The 22303-nt window shown below is 40.3% G+C and overlaps 1 protein-coding gene across 1 annotated transcript in view; it reads left to right on the top strand.

Moving 5' to 3' along the window:
• The window catches only part of LOC126293219 (homeobox protein Hox-A1-like), a gene marked incomplete at its 3' end in the record, with an annotated part of 51365 nt that extends 45871 nt beyond the window's left edge, over nt 1–5494 (top strand). The window contains 1 exon segment of the mRNA XM_049986341.1: nt 5447–5494. Coding sequence (XP_049842298.1) covers nt 5447–5494 — 48 coding nt within the window.
• Between the last annotated feature and the right edge of the window lie 16809 nt (nt 5495–22303).

Genomic DNA, 22303 nt, shown 5'->3' with positions numbered 1-22303 from the left:
ACAAACTCCAGCTCCATGCTATTGTCAGGCCTCTCACCTGGCATCAGTTAATATAGCTCACCTCTCAGACAATCTTGCTTCAGCACTAAGTCTGCAACTGAAATATTTCATTCTTTTTCGTAGCATCAGTCAGTAATGTAAAATCGTTCTATGCTGCAGTCTTAAAGATCGAGCATTATGGTCTCCAAAGCCCACATAGTCTACATCAATACCCTACACTATCAAGTCAACATTCTCAGACTAGTCACCTTAACGTTGTTCTCTCCCCAAGTCTGCACTGCCATGTCGCAAGCAAACACAAGAACAGTCAGCCAAAACGGTCACAAACTCGTTGTTGTCAGGCCCATCTCCATCTCTAACTGTGAGCTATAGTGAAGACTGAACATTCAAGAGGCAACATGCGAAGCCGCTGAACATGGCCAGTTTAAGACTGGCCGCTACTGTTTCATTCGCTCTCGAATCCACTCCTAACAGTGCAGAATTTGGTGGAGGTGGCAGGTTTACCATTGGTGCAGCAGTCAGTCCTCAAAACCCAAAACGAGGGCACTGCAGAATTTTCTTTGTTGTGCAAAAGCAGAACAGCCAGCAGGCTTCCACACAGCATAACACAGTCTCAATCTGCTTCTCACCGCTTCATTTTCTCTGAAGAAGTTCTGTCAGTATGGTCCAACTCTCGAGAGGCCTCTCAGATCAGCCAGTGTCACAGTGATCCTTGCTCTACAAACCACTTCCCACCCCATTCCTATTGCTGCCACCCTCAATGAGGATACAAATCAATGTAGTTATAACAATCCAGAGTTGTCCTCCACTACCCTTTCAGACGAATATTTATGAGTCTATATTTATCTTTCCAATTCAGTGTCATGGATGGGGGTGATGACAGTGAATTATTTGTAGCAGTGGGAGCATGTACAGCGAGAATAACAATCTTCAGTGTCATCTTTGAGGAAATAGGTGGCTCAACACAAGTTCACCAATCTGTATCTTCCACGAGCTCTCAAAACTTGATGCAAATAAGTACCAATTAACAGCGTTATTAATCTAACATGCTGTAGGTGGGGTAACGGTCAAATAACCTGGTCTCTAGAAACCATTGCACAGTGACACACTTCCGGTGAGTACTCGATGACCAGACCTAAATCTGGATTGGAATAGCTCGCTGGAAAAGAGACGAGAACAGAAATGAAACGCCCATTTACAATCGAAGGAGTACAATCTGGCCAGTTTACTGGTGTATTCATCCGCATTAATTTGGTAATTTGTGCACTGTTCAATGCCAGGATGTTCACTCAGCTTACTACCATCACAGCTATGAGTTGTTTAACGGCAGAGAGAATATTTCTAGGTCAACCATTTGGGATGCTATAGTTAGCATCACTGCTTGCGCCCTGTCCACGGTGGAGGCAATGTAGACTTCGTGGAGATCATTTTAATCTCTTTAGAATCTAAAATGATCTGAACGAAGTAAGACATGAAGCTCGATTTGAAAATCTACAGTGCTTTACTAGGTGTGATCCTATACCCTTAGAGTCCTCCAATCTGTGAACTGACTTACATGTCCAGATATGACAGACTTACAGTATAACTTGGACTCCGAATCACGTGCAATTTGAAATAATTTTATGCATGATTTGCATTGTGCTGCCACTGCTGTAAATATTTTAAATGTATATGTGAACTACCATCTTATCTGTTAGTTTCCACTACTAGTTACGTTCATCCTCAGGTGAGAGGTCGTATCTCAATAACAGCTGAGACAGTTTTATATATACTAGGTTTGTCTTCTAACAGCAGTCAGGCATGTTTTCTCTGGTGTTTTGGCAACTATTTCCAATTTCCTCGTTTGCGAGGTGATGACAGTCAGTCAGAACAAATACTGCTCATCATGTTTTTCATGCGACCTCGAGTGTCAATGGAAAGTGCAGTTTGTTTCCCATCACAAACTAATTTTCATTATACGAAAATATTCAGAAATCATCCCCGAACAAATTTGGGTTTATCCTGCATTTCCTGAGTGAAGTAACAAACACGACATTGCCAAATAATCCGTTATATCGAAATGCGCTGAACCATCAAACTAATTGGGGCTGACGCGTTAGAAAATATGTGGCAGGGTCCGAGGAGCCGAGGTTCTACGGAGAATCACAGGAGAGGCAGCTTATTACCTGGAAAAACAAGAGAGGAGAGAGAGAGAGATTTCCGAGTCAATCCCGGCAGGGCGGTTGTTTGCGTGTGTGCCGACGGATATCATTGATTGTTTGCCAGGAAGAAGTCCGAAACCCGAACAGACTCTAGGCTTCCTGCGGATTTAGGAGCGCTGCGCGTTTGTTTGCGGGCGCCTGACGGCTGCCTCCGGTGCTGCTACCTGGCGGTGACCTCTGCAAACACTGGCGCCGTGTGACGCGCTCGGCAGGAAATGAGGCCCGCTTCTGGCTTAATACGCTGCCACCGATTTACGTGGAGCTGTTGCCTTTCAGAAATCCAGGACGGACCGTAGTTCCCTGCCGTGGACATCTTTGCAACGAACTAGCGATTGGAAATCCTACTTTCATATTCCTATTCTACATCAAGCATGTTTTGAATCATCAAGTGAAACTGCCTTCGTAGTGTAATCATCTCAATGGTAACAATCCTGTAGCATGCTACCTAGTACTTCACAGTAATCACTGACTAAGTAAGGCTAATAACTTCACATCCAGTCCCTTAGATATTTTTACTATCGCTGATGCTGACCCTTAGTTTCGTTTACTGTTTAGCGCATTGTCCCCACTGTTCCACCTTTTCCTCCCAGTTTCCCCATAAAAAGATCTTAACCCTTCGTTACTGTACTCAACTAATTTAACTTTATTGGTGTAGTGGCGCATTTGAGTAACCTCAAATTTTATTCTTTTATTTGCAAATAAAAAAGGAGATTTTATTCCACACGTCAGTGAAAACATTATCAATAAACGTTGACAGAATATATCAAATACCACCATTATTTTCTTAAAGTTCTGAAAAGTTTTGAAATTTTCAATTGTAAAGCTCACATTGTCAAAAAAGGAGAGATAACAAGTACACTTATATTTTCCTAATTTTAGTTGTAATATATAATCTGTTCATCCCAAATATTACATGTAACCAATGTTTATTGAATATGTCTTCTTCATTCCTGAAACACCCTTTACACATTGAAATAATGAGTTCTGAGCACAAATTTTTCGAAAATGTACAGAATCAAAGTTTAATATTCCTGTCTTTAGATCTAGAATATACTACGCACCTGCTTTGGGGTGATGTATTTTAGGGGCAGTTTCATTGGAGCACAGAAAAATAAAATATAATTTTGAAAATTTAGGTGAAAATTCCTTACAACTGGAGACTCCCCTACGTCACAAATTTTCTGAGATGTTAACAGTTGATAACTACTCACTGAACAAACGAGTTAAATGTGATCAAATCATTGACTACATTTATGTTGCAATTTCACAGTGCCATATTTGTCAAAACAGGGAGACCAGACTACTGTGGTGGGGTTTAATACACCCAAAGATAAATTTGTTTTTCTCCATAATGAAGTTAAACTGATGTTAACTGCCACAACGACATCTAGAGATCATAAAAGCAAGCTACCGAAGTGTTCAGTTATGCAACATCTCCTGACAATGTTGAGAATTACATCAAATAGTGTGTGTGAATCTCTAACTCAGTAATGAAGGGTTAAGCATCCAATCACAACTAAAGATACACAGATCTTCCTCTGCACTTCGAGCTTTAGGCTTTTATGCCTATTCTTTCTTCACTTTTCACTGGTATTTCGTTATTGATCTTCCTACATCCCTTCTTCCTGTTGCCTGCTTAATAATGGCCTGACATGGAATCCTCTCTACCCTAATTCTTCACTGATGATGTTTGCATAGTGTTTCATATTCTTCAGTTTTTTTCCATTGCTATAAATATCTAGCTAATTCCTAATACCCTGATTCCTTAACTGTTCTTCTCCAGTAATACACCTAGCTTTCGTGGAAATACCATTTCTTTTAGGGATCCATGACTCAGTTTTATTTCTTTATGTTTCTGCATATTGATTGACATTTGTTAACTTTACTTTCTGTACTCTTGTCCACATTGTATCTGGTATCACATCCTAAAGAGATCAAATCCAGAGACCTACTCAAGTGGGGTATTACCGTTTTTGAGTGGGTGTATTTATCATGATAAACCATGATATTAGGTTTATTCATCTATGAATCTTTTTCCCTAATTGATGTAGTTAATACATGTGCTTTTTGTAGGTATCTTCACTTTCTTCCAAAAGTGTCACATCATCTGCATATGTAAGAATATTAATATATTTTTCTCTGTTAATCTGAAACCCAGATTTAGTTCCTGTCTCAAGTTATTGATCAGATCAATTATGTACACATTACATAAGGTAAATGAAAGGCTTCAGCTATGCTTAAGTCATTGACTGGTAGCGATTTCTTCAGTTTTATTATTTACAATACATCTTATTATTTTTGTGCCCTTGTATAACTTTGTATAAGCTTTCTGTAGGTTCCATAGAATGTATCAGGTCTCCAGCTTTAGTCATTATGTCCCATAGTTTCTTTCTGTTCACATTATCAAAAGGTATTTCGAACTCAATTGATGTCTCATCCTGTCTGTAAACATCTTTATTATGGTAAATATATTATAACTGCATGAACACCATTTCTGAAACCCACTTTGCCATTCTAATAGGAGAGTCTCTGTTTTTATTTTTATACAGTTATTAATTTTCTATATATGCAAATATTTTATAGGCTGAGTTTAGAAGGATAATTCCTCTTTAACATTCGTAGTTGTTTCTTTCGCCTTTCTAAAAAATTGATATCACATTTGAAATTTCCAGATTGATATATAAATACTATACAAAATACAAAACACTGCTCCTGGTCCTGGTCCTGACAGTATTTCCAATCAGAACCTGAAACAAGGTCCACACTCCTCCCTAGAAATCTGTTACAACCTCTATAGGTCAACCTTCAATACTGACTGCTATCCTGAGGCTTGGAAAACTTCCAGTATCCTACTTTTCCTTAAATTCAACAAACCTGATAATAACGCCTCCTCCTCCCAAACCATCAACCTCATTTTGCTGTTCAGCAAGTTCACTCTTCCAAAAACACGCGCTCACCAACACCTACCACGCCCTGTTAACCAGTGTGGATTCCATCCTAATTTCTCCTGTCATCTTTGTGTTCCTTGACTATGAAAAACCAAATGAGCATGTATGGACATGCAGTCTCCTTTTCAAACACCAGAAGTATATACTTTCATACCTCCTGTCACTTCCCTGCCACTGCAGGTATACCTTACGGTTCTGGCATTACTCCACTCTTGTATAACTTCTACATGCTGATATCCTTCATCAACAACTTACCAAGTTCACCTTCTGATGCAATCAGTGGTCTCTCAGAATGAATCCTTCTAAGGCATGGGTAATAATTATAGGATGTACCATCCAAATAAATTGGTTTTTGCATAGGATCTGCTTGGAGCAAATAGAGTTTTTCACCGTTACTACCCAGGCATGTTTTGCTGAAGTTACAGGATCATCAGCGTATTTTCATTTTTTTTTATTTTCTTCTTATGGCAAATGCTGTATTCTTTTTTTCACAAATTTTATCGGGTTTCCCCATTAGCTTCACTGACAAACTATATGTTTAAGCTTGCACTGTGTCACTGTTTACAATATATGATAACAAACATTTCATATCTGTTTCTCTATTCCCATAGTTAGGTGGATGAATCACCACTTGGAAGTTTATGCCTTTCTCAAGAATTAAGTGCTTCGTTAAGCTAGCCATTTAATTAATTCTGTATGGGACATTAGTAGATTTGAGCAAAGTAAATTGGTATCAGGACTGTTTGGATCATGTCTATTTTTGTCTTATAGCGTCATAAAATATTTGGATACGCTGACAGTATTCGAGCCCCCTTTTGCCCCCTGCTTTTCCGCAAAAATTTTTTACCAGTCGTTATATGTTCTCATTCATTACGGAAATCAGCATTGTGCGTTGTATTTGCAAAATCAATGTTCTTATTTACTATTAAGGACGACTTATTTTCCGGCAAGGAGGGACAGAGCATTTCACCAGTCCAGAATTCGTATATTCAATTAACAACTGCAGCTCAGTAGAGTAACAAAAAGCTAACATTCTCGCGTGATGCCTAATGACACACTCACAGCTTATAACGATAACGAAGCGACTTTCTTAATTTATGCACAGTCGATTTCCTACATAAATATTCAGGAGCGGAAATTCTTGTTAGCTTGTCGCCCCGATAGCCAACGACACACACACACACACACACGAGAAATGTTCGATTCACAGACTCGGATGCTCGTTCGTTCCAAAGATGCTGGCCGAATCGTCTCGGAAACAAAATAATAACGGGTTCCGCCTGCGTCCGCCGCGGCGCTAGCTGTCCTGGGCTGAGACGTTATCAGCCGTTCACGCGTGGCTGCGCCAGCCCCGCTGCACGCCAGCACGACATGTCGTTTCAACATTTCTATCACACGACTTAACAGCTGAATGGGTTTTCGGCGTGCTGGCAGCGGACGAGACGATGCTATCTCGCCGTCCGAGAAAAACGCACAGGCTGGCGCGCCTACCAGGAACACTACTCCAGCAACATGCGTGTTCTCTCCCCTCCACTCCCAATCTCTGTCAGTTTCTGGCTCTCTCTCTCTCTCTCTCTCACTCACTCACACACACACACATAAACATAGGAAATGCCCGCATCTCTCTCTCTCTCTCTCTCTCTCTCTCTCTCTTATTACGTACACCCGTATCAAAAGTTCTTTTTATATCTGCGTGCTTCCATCTCCCTCTTTCCCTCTTTGCACATAGACTCGCTAGAGGCCCTTATAAAAGACCATACTTGTTTGTCAAATTCGCCGTCCACTATCATTAGTTTCTCAAATAAGCTCGCAGACGTACCAACAAAATTTGTCAAATTTAACCTCACTGCTGTCGCGCTGTACGTATCGTGTCGCGAGTTGCTGGGCAACATACGAGGTGCAACACAGAATACAAAATTTAAATCTACGAATGCTGCTCGAGTTGCCAGATGCCTCCAAGTTACTGATAATAGTCTAGTAAGAAACTAGCTACTGTTCTACAAACATATATGTAAGCAGTCAAACTTGTTTGACAAATCAGTTTGTGACTCTCTCTCTCTCTCTCTCTCTCTCTCTCCCTCTCTCTCTTTCCTCTCTGTCTCTCTCTCTCCCTCTCTCTCCCTCTCTCTCTCCTCTCTGTCTCTGTCTCTCTCTCTCTCTCTCTCTCTCTCTCTCTCTCTCTCTCTCTCTCTCTCTCTCACACACACACACACACACACAGAAAGGAAATGCCCACATCTCTCTCTGTCTTTACATACACTCATTTCGAAATTTCTTTTTCTACCTGTGAGCTTCCATCTCCCTCTCTCTTCCTCTCTCTGCACATAGACTCGCTAGAGGCCCTTGTAAAAGACCAAACTTCTTTGTCAAATTCATGTCCGCTATTATTCGTTTGTCAAATAAGTGTGCAGTCGTATCAACAAAATTTGTCAAACCTCACTGCTGGAGCTGCTGTCATGCTGTACGGAGCGTCTCGCGAGTTGCTGGGCAACTTCGAGGTGCAATATAGAATACAAACTTTATATCTAAGAATGCTGCTCCAGTTGCCAGATACCTCGAAGTTACTCATAATAGTCTAGAAGGAAGTAGCTACTGTTCTACAAACGTATACGTAAGCGGTCAAACGTGTTTGCCAAATCGGCCGTCAATAGTTCTCTCGATCACGTCAAACACAGCCTATGATTAATGAACACTTCAAATCAAGCTGTGCATGCCAAATAAATTGGCAAAAACTTTAAGTTTGACAAATTGTTTGATCATGTACTATTGAAGCAGCTGTCACACTGTTAGTATCGTATTGCGAAGTTTTTGGACACTAGTGGGTAATATACAAGTGCAATGCAAACTTTAAATCTTCAAGCTTCTCCAGTTGCCAGATATCTCCAAGTTAGGGATAATAGTCCGATAACAACAGGCTACTGTTCGACAAACACTTCCGTAAATATTCTAACATGTTTGTCGAATCAGCTGTCAATCAAAATTTGTCTGTCACTTCAAACACAGCCTATGATTAACAAACACATCAAGTGAAGCAGCTCAGTGCTCAATAATTTGGCAAACATGTGAAGTTTGACATATTGTTTGACCATGTACGGGAGCCCCTAAGGGAGGAAAGACTTGTGCACCATTCGAGTGAATCCTGTAACCAGTTGTTCTCTGTCTCTTCGTGTTCTGTTGCGAATCGTATTTTGTGAGACAAAGGTTGGGAAGCAGAGCACTATTTGCCTAAAAGAGCGTGGAAAATGACCTAAAAGTTGTTTCGAGGTCAAACTGCTCTAAATCCGTCGCGTAGATTCAACCTGAGTGTGAGTCTGGTTCACCTCCGTGTCTCGTAAGCTAGTAGCGAACTATAAACTGTCATTCAGTACTCGCAACCTTTGTAAAAATAACTCAGACCGCCCATTTTCGCCATTCCTGTATTTCTTACATCACTTTCAGCATTTCATCTCTCGGCAACTTCACCGAGCAAGCTGTCACAGTGATAAGCATATTGCACTCACATTCGGGAGGACGTTGGTTCAAATCCGCTTCCGGCCATACAGGTATGCTTTTTCCTTTCGTGATTTCCCTCTTCGAGCGAAGTGCCTACAGCGGTACTCATTATCGCATTATTCACATCCCCAGACAACTTCAAATGCATGTCATCATTCCCCAGTAATTCACTCTCCCACTTCTTTGGTTTCTGATTATTCCGAACTATTCTCTTAAACGCCAGCCTGCTACTCATCTTACTAAATTGTAATCCGAGTCAGTGTTTCTAAGTGTGTCTCATAATCCAATATCTGATTTCGGAATCTCCGACTGATGATGATGCACTCAAGCAGGAAGCTTCTCGTACATCCAGGTCTTTTCAAAGTATAGGTCCTTTTCTTGAGACCTTTGATTACTGTATTTGCTGTTACTATGTGAAATTTGTTGCAGAACTTAGTTGCTCTTGCTCCTCTCTTATTTCTGCTACCAAGCTCACATTTTCCCGAAACTCTTTCTTCTGTTACTTCCCTTACCAATGCGTTCCAAACCATGACAATTATTAAATTATTGTCTTCTGAATTGGCAGTTCAATATCTTCATTTACTTCATGTTCTCATCATATGGCTGTAACGACGGCATGTACATCTGAACTGTTGTTGCTGCCATTGGTTTGTTCTTGATTTTTATTAGAACAACCTCACCACTGAACTGTTACAAGTAACTCACTGTCTGAAGTGCTTTGCCACTCCCGTTATAACATTTCCTGCCGCTGTTACCCTATTTTCGTCTGTGCAGAAGTCCGTACCTTCTTTCTGTTTCACTTTACTGAACTGCAGTATATCTAGACTGCACTTCTCTATTTCCTTTCTCAGATTTTCTAGCTTTCCTGCCACGTTCAAACTTCTGACATTCCATACTCCGACTTGAGTTTGTTACCAGTACGTCGTTATTCAATGTTTTTCTCACCCCCCCCCCCCCCGCCCCCCCCCCCCCCCCCCCCATTAATAGTCCCCTTCCACAAATCCAAATGGAGGACTTGTCCGGACTCTTTTGACAATTGAGAAATCATCACCACTCGTTTTCAATTAGGGGCATACTTTACGTTTCTTACGTTTCCGCCTTTCAGGGGCAGTTTCCCACTCCAAGGGCAAGAGAGCGCTCTCTCTGACAAAGTCACTGGCAAACTGAGGGTGACTTCTAATGCCAGAAGCCTTCGGCCACCAATACGGATGATTTTAATTCAAAATTTAAGCAGTGCTTTAAGAAAAGACTTCTTAAAACTTAGGTCAGTATGCAATGTTGTTTTCTCTTCTTCAGAAGAGCTTTTCTTACTATTGCCAGTCTACATTTTATATCCTCTCTACTTCGACCACCATCAGTCATTTTGCTGCCAAAATACAAATCTCATCCACCACTTTAAGTGTCCCGTCTCCTAATCTAATTCCCTTAGCATCACTTAATTTAATTCGACTACATTCCATTAACGATATCAAGCTTTTATTGATATTTACTTTATATCCTCCTTCCAAGGTACTCTCCGTTCCGCTCAACCGCTATTCCAAATCATTTGTTGTCTCTGGTAGAATTACAGTGTCCTCGGAAAACCTCAAAGTTTTTGTTTTTTCTCCCTGAACTTCAATTCCTACTCCAAATTTTTCTTTAGTTTCCCTTCGTGCTTGCCCAATGTGAAGATTGAATAACATCTGGAACAGGCTAAGATCTTACCTCTCTCCCTTCTCAACCACTGCTTCCTTTTCATTTCTCTTGACTCTTACAACTGCTGTCTGGTTTCTGTACAAGTCGTAAATAGTCTTTCGCTTTCTGTATTTTATCCCTGCTGCCTTCAGAATTTCAAAGAGATTTTTCCAGTCAACTTTGTCAAGAGCTTTCTACAAATGCTATAAACAGAGGTTTGCTTTACCTTAACCTGTCTTCTGAGTCGTAGGGTCAGTATTGCCTCACGTGTTCCTACATTTCTCTAAAATCCAAGCTGATGTTGTCCGAGGTCGGCTTCTAGCAGTTTTTCTATTATTATCTAAAGATTTCGTAAAAAAAGGGGGGGCGGAACATAATCTAAAAATTTTTTATATCTGTATAAGACCGGTGTCTTACATTTTATAGCTAGTTTGATGACGCATGAACCTGTGTTCAGTGTATGCCGCCTTTAGGTATGAACTATATGTATTTCGCATAAATTCAGTTAGGTTACTAAAAAGCCTGGTTAAATATTGCACTTATTTTTAGGTTTTAATATAAATTTTGTTTTGTATCGTTATAGAACCTGGAGGTGGCCATCGAGTGACCGAAACCAGTTATGAGTCTGTCATAAGAATGTGATTGCGTCTACAAATAAACAAAAAGTTTTTGCAGAATAATCAGTCACTCACTCCATTGACAAAATGTCGTTTTTTTTTTCAAAATAAAGATTTCGTGTTAGTATTTTACAACCATTATTTATTAAACTGATAGTTCGGTAATTTTCACGCCTGTCAGCAACTGCTTTCTTTGGAACTGGATTTATTAGATTCTCTTGAGGCCTGAGGGTATTTCGCCTGTCTCATACATCTTGCACACGAATGGAAGATTTTTGTCAGCTCCTGCTCTCCCAAGGCTGTTAGTAGTTCTGACAGAAAGTTGTCTACTCCGGGGGCCTTGTTGCAACATAAGTCTGTCAGTGCGTTGTCTCCGCTCATACTTCCCTTAAAATCCTACTTCTCTTTTGTCTACGTTTTCGCTTTTCACCTGACGTGACTGAGAAGACACATGCTGGGGTACACATACTTGCAGTTTACACCTGCCAGTGTGTGACTTTTTTTGTGTACTGACAGATGTTTCTTCTGCATATTATGGGGCATTTTCAGCTTGAAATTATATATTCCTCCGTCTAAATTAGAAGAGTTTCGCCAACTGCGACATGGACGCGTATACAAACAGTGATCCAATACTGTCAAATGTTTTTTATTCCAGTCTTTGATCACAATATGAATTCTTTAGACGATGACCGGTTTCAGTCTGTAATGACCATCCTCAGATCTTCTTTACACCATGTCCTAAAGTGATAAGGCCATAATGGCATCGTCAAAACATATAAATATATGACGATGCTATGCTGATTATACTTATATGTTTTGACGATGCCTCTATGGCCTTATCACTTTAGGACATGGTGTAAATAAGATTTGAGGATGGTCATTACGGACTAAAAACGGTCATCTACTAAAGAATTCATATTGTGATCAAAGACTGGAATAGAAAACATTAGAAGAGTGTGTTGAATAATTAATTGCATTTCCTCACTTTTGTAAGCGTTACATTTGTTTCATTGATAGTGTTCTACGTTGACGAAAAGGTTATTTTTCAGACTCGTTAGTTTCGTGTGATGATGGAAAGGAGAACCAAATGGAAATTAGAAATGAACCATTCCACTCCACCCGCATTCTAGCCAGAAGAGCTGGGTAAGCAAAAAGTCAGTATAAATTTGAAAACTGAATAAATTACGGAATAATGTAGATAGAGAGGTACAAATTGACACACGTGCTTGGAATGACATGGGGTTTTATTAGAACCAAAAAAATACAAAATTTAAAAAAAATGATTGCTCATTATCTGATCAGAATAGCTATAATTAGGCATAACAAAGTAAGACAAAGCAAAGATGATGTTCTTTACAGGAAATGCTCAATATGTCCCCCATCATTCCTCAACAATAGCTGTAGTCGAGGAATAATGTTGTGAACAGCACTGTAAAGCATGTCCGGAGTTATGGTGAGGCATTGGCGTCGGATGTTGTCTTTAAGCATCCCTAGAGATGTCGGTCGATCACTATACACTTCCGACTTCAGGTAACCCCAAAGCCAATAATCACACGGACTGAGGTTTGGGGACCTGGGAGGCCAAGCATGACGAAAGTGGCGGCTGAGCGCACGATCATCACCAAACGACGCGCGCAAGAGATCTTTCACGCGTCTAGCAATATCAGGTGGAGCGCCATCCTGCATTTTGGTTCTAATAAAACCCCATGTCATTCCAAGCATGTGTGTCAATTTTTACCTCTCTATCTACATTATTCCGTGCATGTGTGTCAATTTTTTACCTCTCTATCTACATTATTCCGTACTTTATTAAGTTTTCAAATTGATACTGACTTTTTGATCACCCGGTATATTCACCGGTCGCCTGCCACAGACTTAACTCGTTATCATTTCTGATGTGGAGTAATCTTTGCAGCGAAATTTCCAGCGTGTTATTTTCAACCGAGTAGCGTAGAGGCGTTAGCAACAGCTGCACTGCAACGCTCTCGTAGCGCGCATGCGCGCACGCGCCTACGTCATGTCCGGTTCCGTCTGCTGTCCCAATTAGCGGAAGCGGCCGACCGGCGACGGAGCCTTCGCGAGGGTGACATATCGATATCTCGCGCGAGCCGAGACACGTTAATTGGCCCCATGGCCGTCATCTGCGCATGCGCGCGTCCGGTCCTGCCAGCTGAAGGTTGTCGCCTGGCACGGAAAGAGTTGTGGAGGGAGGGGATGGAGGGGCAGGGGGGGGGGGGGGTGACGAGGTCGTGGTTCGGAAGGAGAAGGAACTACAGAACCAGTATCCGGCTGTCAGACGGGGAAAATTAATTTTCGAGGCGGTGCGATTACAATCGACGCATCTTCATTTATAACTTTAAGTTTGTAATGTGGAATAATAGGGCGCTTCTCATTTGGTCGTCGTTTTTCCTTTCTCTCGTCCGTACCCCTCCTCCTACACTTTTACCCGCCACCCACCTGACATGTTTCTGCTTCCTGTCAAACTGGGCCCTCGTCTCGTTTTTATCTCCCGAGAACCGAGTTTCTTAATTAGTCCTTTTCCTAACGGCGAAGCGCGAGACATACATTTTGTTAAGTGTAGCAGAGCCCAAAACCGTAACTGAATTGTGTATCGCTGGTGACCCCAAAGCGTGGTTAGCGCCCACTGATTACCTAAATTGCACCATTCTGAGCGCGGTGCCTACAGATTCTCGTACTCCGCTCCTTGCGCAACTACAATTATGTGCTTCCACAGAAACTTACCCAAGATGTAGCAACCCAGTTTCAGTGCAACGTATTTCAAAAATGTTCAAATGTGTGTGGAATCCTATGGGACTTAACTGCTAAGGTAGTCAGTCCCCAAGATTACACATTAATTAATCTAAATTATCCTAAGGACAAACACACACCCATGCCCGAGGGAGGACTCGAACCTCTGCTGGGACCAGCCGTACTGACTGCAGCGCCTTAGATCGCTCGGCGCAACGTATTTGAAGAGTCTGATAGCGTGCAGGGTCGAACGAACTAAATTTTACTGTAAACACACCAAACTTTGATTCTGATGTCGAACATTTTGTTTCAACGATTTAAAGTATCCTCACGGTAAATGATGACAGCCAAAACAGTTGCGGGATAAAGATTTATTAAAATTCTAGACCAAGGTTTCGGTATATATAAATATACCTTCATCAGGAGCAAAGAATCTAAAATTACATCCTGCAATGGAGATTAATAAAACAATTGTGCCAGAGGCGTCGCCAATAGTTAAGACATCATCTCCATCCAGGAGTTCATGGGCGAAGTACGCTAAACTGTGTTCGCATTGACCCTGAGTCCATAATCATATTGTATAAATGGAGATGAAGTCTTAACTATTGACGACGCCTCTGGCACAATTGTTTTATTAATCTCCATTGCAGGATGTAATTTTAGATTCTTTACTCCTGATGAAAGTATATTTATATATACCGAAACCTTGGTCAAGAATTTTAATAAATCTTTATCCTGCAACTGTTTTGGCTGTCATCATTTACCGTGAAGAATTTCAACAGTTGCTGTTTCAGCCATGTATAAAATCTTGATTTAAAGTATACCGCTCTCATGATTAACTCCAGGGTGTTCAACGAGATATTCACAAGAAAGATTTTTGTTGATAAGCCAACGAGGTTCGTTTGCCACTGAGAAGTAACAACTTTTTTTCTGTATTGTTATTTCATCATCCCACACCCCATATAGGCTGTGTGTGAGCTGTCAGCAGTACTCAGCTCTTCGGCCAAGAGTTCTCATAAAAAGAGAACAATGGTGATGGAAAAATAAATATGTGAGGAATGCCTACATTTTAAACTAAAAAGATTAATGATGGACAGCTTAAAGGACGAAGAATATACACAGTTGAGGTGAATTCATATATGAAAAACACTGGAGGACCGTACTTTCACTTAACATCTGAACGACCTGCTCTGGGTGAAAACATATTCTGGGAGAAGAGAATATGTGCCAGAGAGGTTAGGGAGGGTGGGGAGGGTGGAGGTACATAGGGGACCGATAGGTCAGCAAACTGTGGATATGATACATAGGAGGTAAAGTAGATAGTGGGATACAAACATCGGGAAGGACACATGGTGAGGATTAATGGTGTATGAGGAGGATAGTGGCACAAGAAGAAAGGGATATGGGTAGGAGGAGAGGGAAAAGGAGAGAGAAGCCCTTATGTGGGCTGGGATAGGTGGGGAACTGTTAAATTTGGTAGGAGGGATAAATATCAGGGCAGACATCATTGTCCAGGAGAGGGAATTGGTTGAAGCTGGGTTAGGATAGGATGTGGAGATTGTGGAGATATATTGATAGAGTGATGTGTTTGTGGAGTTGGTTGAAGCTGCGTTAGGATAGGATATGGATATTGTGAAGATATATTGATAGAGTGATGTGTTTGTGGAGTTGGCTGAAGCTGCATTAGGGTAGGATATGGAGATTGTGGAGATATATTGGTAGAGTGATGTGTTTGTGGAGGCGCAGCAGCATGCCAGGGTTGGTGATCAGAGGAGAGACAATGGGGTTATTGGAAACTAGTCCACAGTCAGTTTAGGAGATGTGTAGGGATTCAGTGTGGTTAAGGAGGGGTGTGAATTCGATTAGATGGTAGAGGATCCACATGGATAAACGGATATGGAGTGAGATGGAGTGCATGGCATACAAGGATTTGGAGGGACTCATAGAACTTTTGTGGGATGAGACCCAAGCAACATTCGCATAACAAAGGATGGCTCATATCGGGGTTTTGTAGGTGTGGAGAATAGTGGAGGGGCGTAACCCCATGTTTAGCCTGTTAGTAGTTTTAGTTTGTTGTGGGTTTTCTGTCGGATGGTTAGTAGGCGGTTGCACGATAGCTGCCGGTTGAGGGCTAGTCCAAGATATTTTAGTGTGTTAGGTAGATGGACAAGATGGTTATGGTAAAGTGGGAAGTAAAAATATGCAAAAGAAACAAAATCATAATAATTGAGAAATTTTGTTAGACAGCAACACAAATTAATCAAGCAAAAATGCCAAGTTAATACTTCTCAAAGCGGAGAAACTGAAATAAACTGTTTGTATTCGTAAGGATAAGATGGCAACGCCTGTTTTCTGTCACTGGCGTAAATTTCTGTCACTGAGGTAAAAAAAAAGGAAACCAACTGCGTCATCTATTAGTTCTTTGTTGTATTATGTCATGATGATTGTGGCTCTGAGGTAAACATCCGATTACTCGTACTTCGCTGAGTAGGTTCCAAAAACTAAATTAAGAAATTTTTTAATTCGATTTTGAGAAATAAAGCCTGTATGTTGCCTCAAGCTACATTCAAATTACCTGTGAAAAGCGCAAGAAAATTCGTAAAGTCGTTCTGGAGATTAGATTGTTCAAACAAAGTTTAAAAAGATAGCCGTGTAGTATTCTGTCATACTCTATACACCACGCGCAATAAGTTTTTGGCAAATATTTTCAAAGTACGAACATGACGGTTTTACAGTTTTATAGATTTGTCTCATTAATTTTACGGTGTTGCGGTGAGCAGCATCATTCTGTGGTATCAGAATACCTTCTCAGTATTTTGCATAGTACAAACGGAGATACATCGCTTTTACAATCCCCTGACAAATGTCGTTTTGCTCTTGAACGTCTTCCATTACTACTCTTATCGAATTTTGAGAAAGATTATCTGTATTTCTGGGTACTACTTTGACAACAGACAGACATATTCACGGTGCCAGGTAATGGATTTCGCGATAGTACTGCAAATGCTTGTCAATTTCATGCAGTGCCTACGCAGAAACAAATCACACGAAATATTTGTTGGGCACTAAATTTCTTATTACTGTTTGCAAGAGCAGATATTGTAACGTTCGTGTTTTGTGTGTTCGTGTTCTCGTTTTGCAGTCTTCTTCTAATGAAATATTCCAATCTTGTGCTGACGTGATAATTCCCTGCATCAGAAACTGTTAAAAGCAACGACATGTGGCTTGTAATCCAAATTATAAATAATCCTTAATCAGGGACTAATGGAAAGTTTCTGCCTAACTTCAGCATAGTGGATTATCCAGGCGCGATTTTTTAAATTTTTTCTCTGGAGCAGAACTCTGCACCCAGGTAGAAATCACTGACAGTATTTCCTTCATTCTCTTTGCTTCTCGCGGTCTGTTACGTCGTTTCTCAGATGGTTATCTGATGGCTTCCATTTTAAACTTTTTTCCGTTTTTAGAGTTGATGTTGTACAACTCCCTTGCGTTTCGCGTAAAATTGCTCTTTCACGACCACTTACACATAAGCGATTTGGAAATTTGACAACGACACTACCAAAGCTGTTTTCTTTATTGTAGTTCCGGTGTAATTTTACATTTTAATCTTTTATTTTTTATTAAAGTTTCGTACCCGCGTAGCCACGGCACTGCAATAAGTATTACCTCCAGAGCTAGAAGATATGACAGCAAAAATAAACCTAAAATTACTACTAACAGGAAAAATACTTAATTGAGTTTTCGCTCTTGAAAGTTCCTTTTTCTATCAAAAACACAGGTGGTGTACACTTTGACTACAAAAACTCGGCTCTGCATCTACATCTACACCTCTACCCCACAAATCATACTTAAGTGCCTGGCAGAACCACTTTAACACGAACAGCTCGCAGTAAACGCGAACACTTAAATACCTCCGTATGAACTCTGATTTCTCTTATTTTATTACGATGGTCGTTTTTCCTTACGTAGATTGGCATCGACAAATCAATTTTGCATCCGTAGAAGAAAGTTTGAGATTGAAATTTTTGAAAAGATCTCACTGCATGGAAAAACACCTTTGTTTAATGACAGCCACCCCAACTCGTGTTATAACTCCCATAAATCGTAGTCTTTGTTTCGCGTTCTCCACAACTCGCGTTATAACTGCCTACGAAACGCAGTCTCTGCGTCACCTTCCCGTTTACATTATCCACATAATCGTTCCAATTGAAATTGTTTATAATTGTTATCCCTAGGTATTTGGTTAAATTGCCGGCCCTTAGACACGTTTTATTTATGGTGTAACCGAAATGTAACGGGTGATCAATGTTTTTCTTCTAGATCCATTTTAATCTTTTGGACTAGTATCAAAGCTTCATCTTTAATATACATCTTGGATCTTCTTCTCATCACAGCGAAAAAAAAACTGATTAATTCGAAAAATAATGTTTCGTCAAAGATACAATATGCTTCATAACGGGTAAATGACAGTTGCTGCGAAATTAGATACAAACATTTATTTGCCGTTGCCTTGTACAAATTTATAATGCGATACAGAATTATCCTTTATTACATCGCTCACCCTACTTTCCCAATTCTATAGCAACTGGACTATTGTTATTAGTTTATTCCCTATTCATATTTTAATGAAAACATCATTGTTATCGATTCTCCTCTAAATTTAAATCGTCAACATATTTTCGTCACATTCCATAAAAGTATTTTCGTAGCAAAAGATAGGTTCTTCGTGAACTTTTTTTTGATATATTTCTACATCACGCTACAAACGTTTGTTTCTAGCTTTTCGTGTGGGCAGGACCGTTTGCCGTGAATGCCATAAAAAACGAATCACCTCTCTGATCTCTGGCAGTGGCATGTTGACGTGAAGAAACTGCAATGACGTACGGTACTCCGGAGTTCACATTAAACTGTACGACCGCCTGAGTAAGTTAGCTGTAATCTCAGAAAGAACCAAAGCTACTCCACCTCCGGTAGACCACGCCTAGTAAAGCACTGTGATATTCAAACCTTCCAGTGTGTGGACTGCTATACGTAATTTCGCGTCATAATAAAGATATTTTTTTCGTTTGCCTGCTATATAGGGAGTAACTAAATTCCCCTTACAGGCTTTTAGGGCAGGTTCCCTACACCAAAACAAGAGAAAAGTGTCTAGTAACCATGGCGTCTAATATTTCACGCCTTAAGAGCGTAAAATACATCTACTGAAAGGTCTTATGCTTTCCATATTTTGGCAGGAGGTAGTATGGGCCAAAAAAAGAAAAAAAATAGTAATCATGGGCTCTCAGATGAATACGCTAAGAGCTATGAGCACTTGTCCAATAGGAGGCGTAAGTTTCACAAAAGAAAACACGAGCAAGTGCTCACATCTCTTGAAGCATGCATTTTAGAGTCTATAGTTACTCGACCTATTTTTCTTGTTTTGGTGTAAGGGACCTGTCCTCAAAGTCTGTAAAGGGAATTTTGTAGCACCCTGAATAAAAGGAATCATTCTACCTTTAAGTTATCCAACGACTGTTCAGGACTCGAGACACATTCTCAGTGCCACTCTTTGATTTTTTTTTTTCATTTTGCGGAATAGCGCCACCGCAACGGAACTCAAGCGTAAAAGCTTGCTGGTTTTACCCCGCTTGTATTTGGTGAGGGGTTCAAGACAGCGGAAAGAGGTTTGCGGCAAATGACAGTAGGCAGAGGGGCACGTAAATTTGTTTTGTGCGTAAATTCTCTTGAACTCTTGTAACAACCGAGAAATTCAAACAACAAACAAGAACGCCTTTCCAACAGCCCTCCACCCCGGAGGATACACAAACTGACCTGGTGAGTAGTATCTAACTATTCCTTCTGAGAAACCTCCTCATGCGCTTTTAAGGTCTGTCATAGTCCCTAAACAACAAAGTACTCCTGATATCAACATAGTAGCCAAATGACTTCGCAGACAGCTGCACGCCACTTGCTCCTAAGTTATTTCGAAAGATGACTGAATATTCAGCCCCAAAATTCAGCAGTTTTTCTTAGAATCTACAAATAAAGTATGGTCACTTTCAGTCCAGCTCTGAGGTATAACCGGGATGTGGTATGCAGTGAGATGGAAGAACAATACCCGTTAGGACAGTTTCGTATTTAGGCGGCCATTTTCAGTGCAAATTCTACGCTCGGTGACTTTTGTTATACAAGATAGCGCCTCTAACACTTCCTCCTAATCAGTATAAGCAGTACATCACACTCACCTTTATGAAGAGAGATATTTGCACTTTAATGTCGAAACATTCCCGTGATTTCATCCTTCCCATCGTACGTCTTACGCTGAACAGCGCTTGGTCTTAAAATATGAAAACTGTTTCTTCCTTGCAAAGCAATGTCAGTTGGAACTAGTCAGTACCATTTTTCTTGCAACAATTATACAAAGATAGAGCTACTCCATATGATGCGCCAAGACATTTGAAGCTGAGGGTGCAGGAAGCAATTTCTGGCAAAAAAGAACGTTGACGCACTGAGCCGATGCCTTGCTTCAGACGAAATATTTCACTCTATTAATAGAACTGACTCTTTTTCGCTCTCTGTTGAGTGCACTCCTGTTTGTGAGACAGACTGTGTTTACGAAAGCTGTGCAAGTTTTCAAACCGCAGTAGACACTGAATAGTAGTGAACCAATGCTTTGTTTGACGAATGCTGGCTGACTGTGTCAGTAAAATAACATTAACTAATAGTCCTCTAAAAAGCCGAATTATTAGACTTAAGAAATTAGTAATGTAAGCTGTGTGTAATGCTGAGTTAAATGTGTAGCTGTCTTGAAATTGTTGACGTGTTCTGTAACTGTGTAATTACGATATGACGATGTCTCGTGTAAAGTTTATGTACAGTTCAAAACGATGCATTCTTTCACAAAACCCATGTTCCTAAATCATGTTCTAATATAATAACGGAAATAAACGTATGCACAAATAAAAATGCCCACAACCTTCAATCACAAATCCTCGCTCCCAACCACTGAAATGAGTTAATTAATCGGAATACACCATTAAAAATGCCCACAACCTTCAATCACAAATCCTCGCTCCCAACCACTGAAATGAGTTAATTAATTGGAATACACCATCACATTTAAAAGATGCATTTTTTTTCACCAACATTTTTGAAAGATTTGTTTACCTGGAAGAGAGCTGTCGATGTTCACCTAGATCCACAAGGAAAGAGCAGAGGATGTATGCTGAAGTCTGATGTGGAAATCACGTCTGCACAGTAAGTACCTTTATACATGTGTTCAGCTACTCAATGTGCTAAGTCTGATATATGCTGCGACTGGTCATTTACGAGCTTGATTATTCCATAAAGTAATTATCTCTGGAGTGAGCATTCACAAGCGCAGAACAGATTTTGTGTTGTCAACATACATTGCCGGCCTGGTCACGTGTTCTCGGTACGTCGTGTGTTTGTCCATATAGCGCCCTGTATGTTTCGAATGTCAGTATATCCGTAGTACAGACGGATTCTTTTCGTACGTGTCGTGGATTATTTATATATGTTGCGCAGACATTTTAACAGTATCCATTGGATACCGAGAATAAACCAGCTACATAACTTTTAAGGGCAAGTGATTTTGCATTCTGCCTCTTTGCGATAGGTGTCACAGTTCAGATGCACTGGATTTTTGGTAGTTTTCGGTGTGATACGGCACTTTATAGTATTACTGAGCCTGACGTACATTTTTGCAGTGATAGTGTTGCAAAACGGCCTGACAGTACGCTAGTACTTTTGCAGGTGTCCGAAAAACACCGAATTTGCCATACATTAGCGATTGTATCCCTGGTAATTCGTCCTTTTTTTCTGCTGTTTCTGCGTATTTACTTTCTCGTTGTTGCGAACTAAAGCACAATTTTTCTTACTGGTGACACTTTGAAGTGTTTATTTAATGCATTTTACGTACTTTCTCCCAGTTTATTAAATAAATAGTAGACTGACTAAGAAGGGGGAAAAAAAGCGATCGGAGAATAAATGTACCGCAAAGCAAATACAGTTGGTCATGTAACAGTCCACCCATGTAACACCATTACGGGAAGTGGGAAGTGACACAAATTAAAGAGCTTGCGGACATGTTTACTAATATTTTATTACGCTTCTTAATCAAACGGTGAAGAAAATAAATTGAAGGCAAAATATACCAAAGAAGATGAATGTGTACATTGATTAGCTACACCATTGTGTTTTTTATTTGATTTGTGCAGAAAATGTATTTAAGCTGAATGCAGAAATTGGTAGTAGGTGCTGTGGAAAATTAAAAATAGTTGGTATAGCGTCTACCTTCAGCCACACACGTCCAAATTTTTGTGTGTCTAAATATTCCTCTTCAAAGTGTTTTGAACATACTTTGGAATATTTTGTGGAGACAAAATTTCTCCTCCTCATTTTCTGGAGCCACATCTTTACTCGTTGTTCAACCTTCGGGAAACTAAAATATAAATCACACATAATCATTCTTCATGTCCTAGACACACTTAACATGGTCTCCTACTGTAACTTTATAGTATACAGAAAGGTTTGGACACACACATTATACAAAGAAAACTTCTCCCACTCTATTGAATTAATCTGTCTCCCGTCTTTCAAATCTATATACATGATCGACAAG

The sequence above is a fragment of the Schistocerca gregaria genome, chromosome 10 (assembly GCF_023897955.1).
Source record: "Schistocerca gregaria isolate iqSchGreg1 chromosome 10, iqSchGreg1.2, whole genome shotgun sequence".
Taxonomy (NCBI): Eukaryota; Metazoa; Arthropoda; class Insecta; order Orthoptera; family Acrididae; genus Schistocerca; species Schistocerca gregaria.
This window is presented reverse-complemented; position numbering and strand designations above follow the sequence as displayed.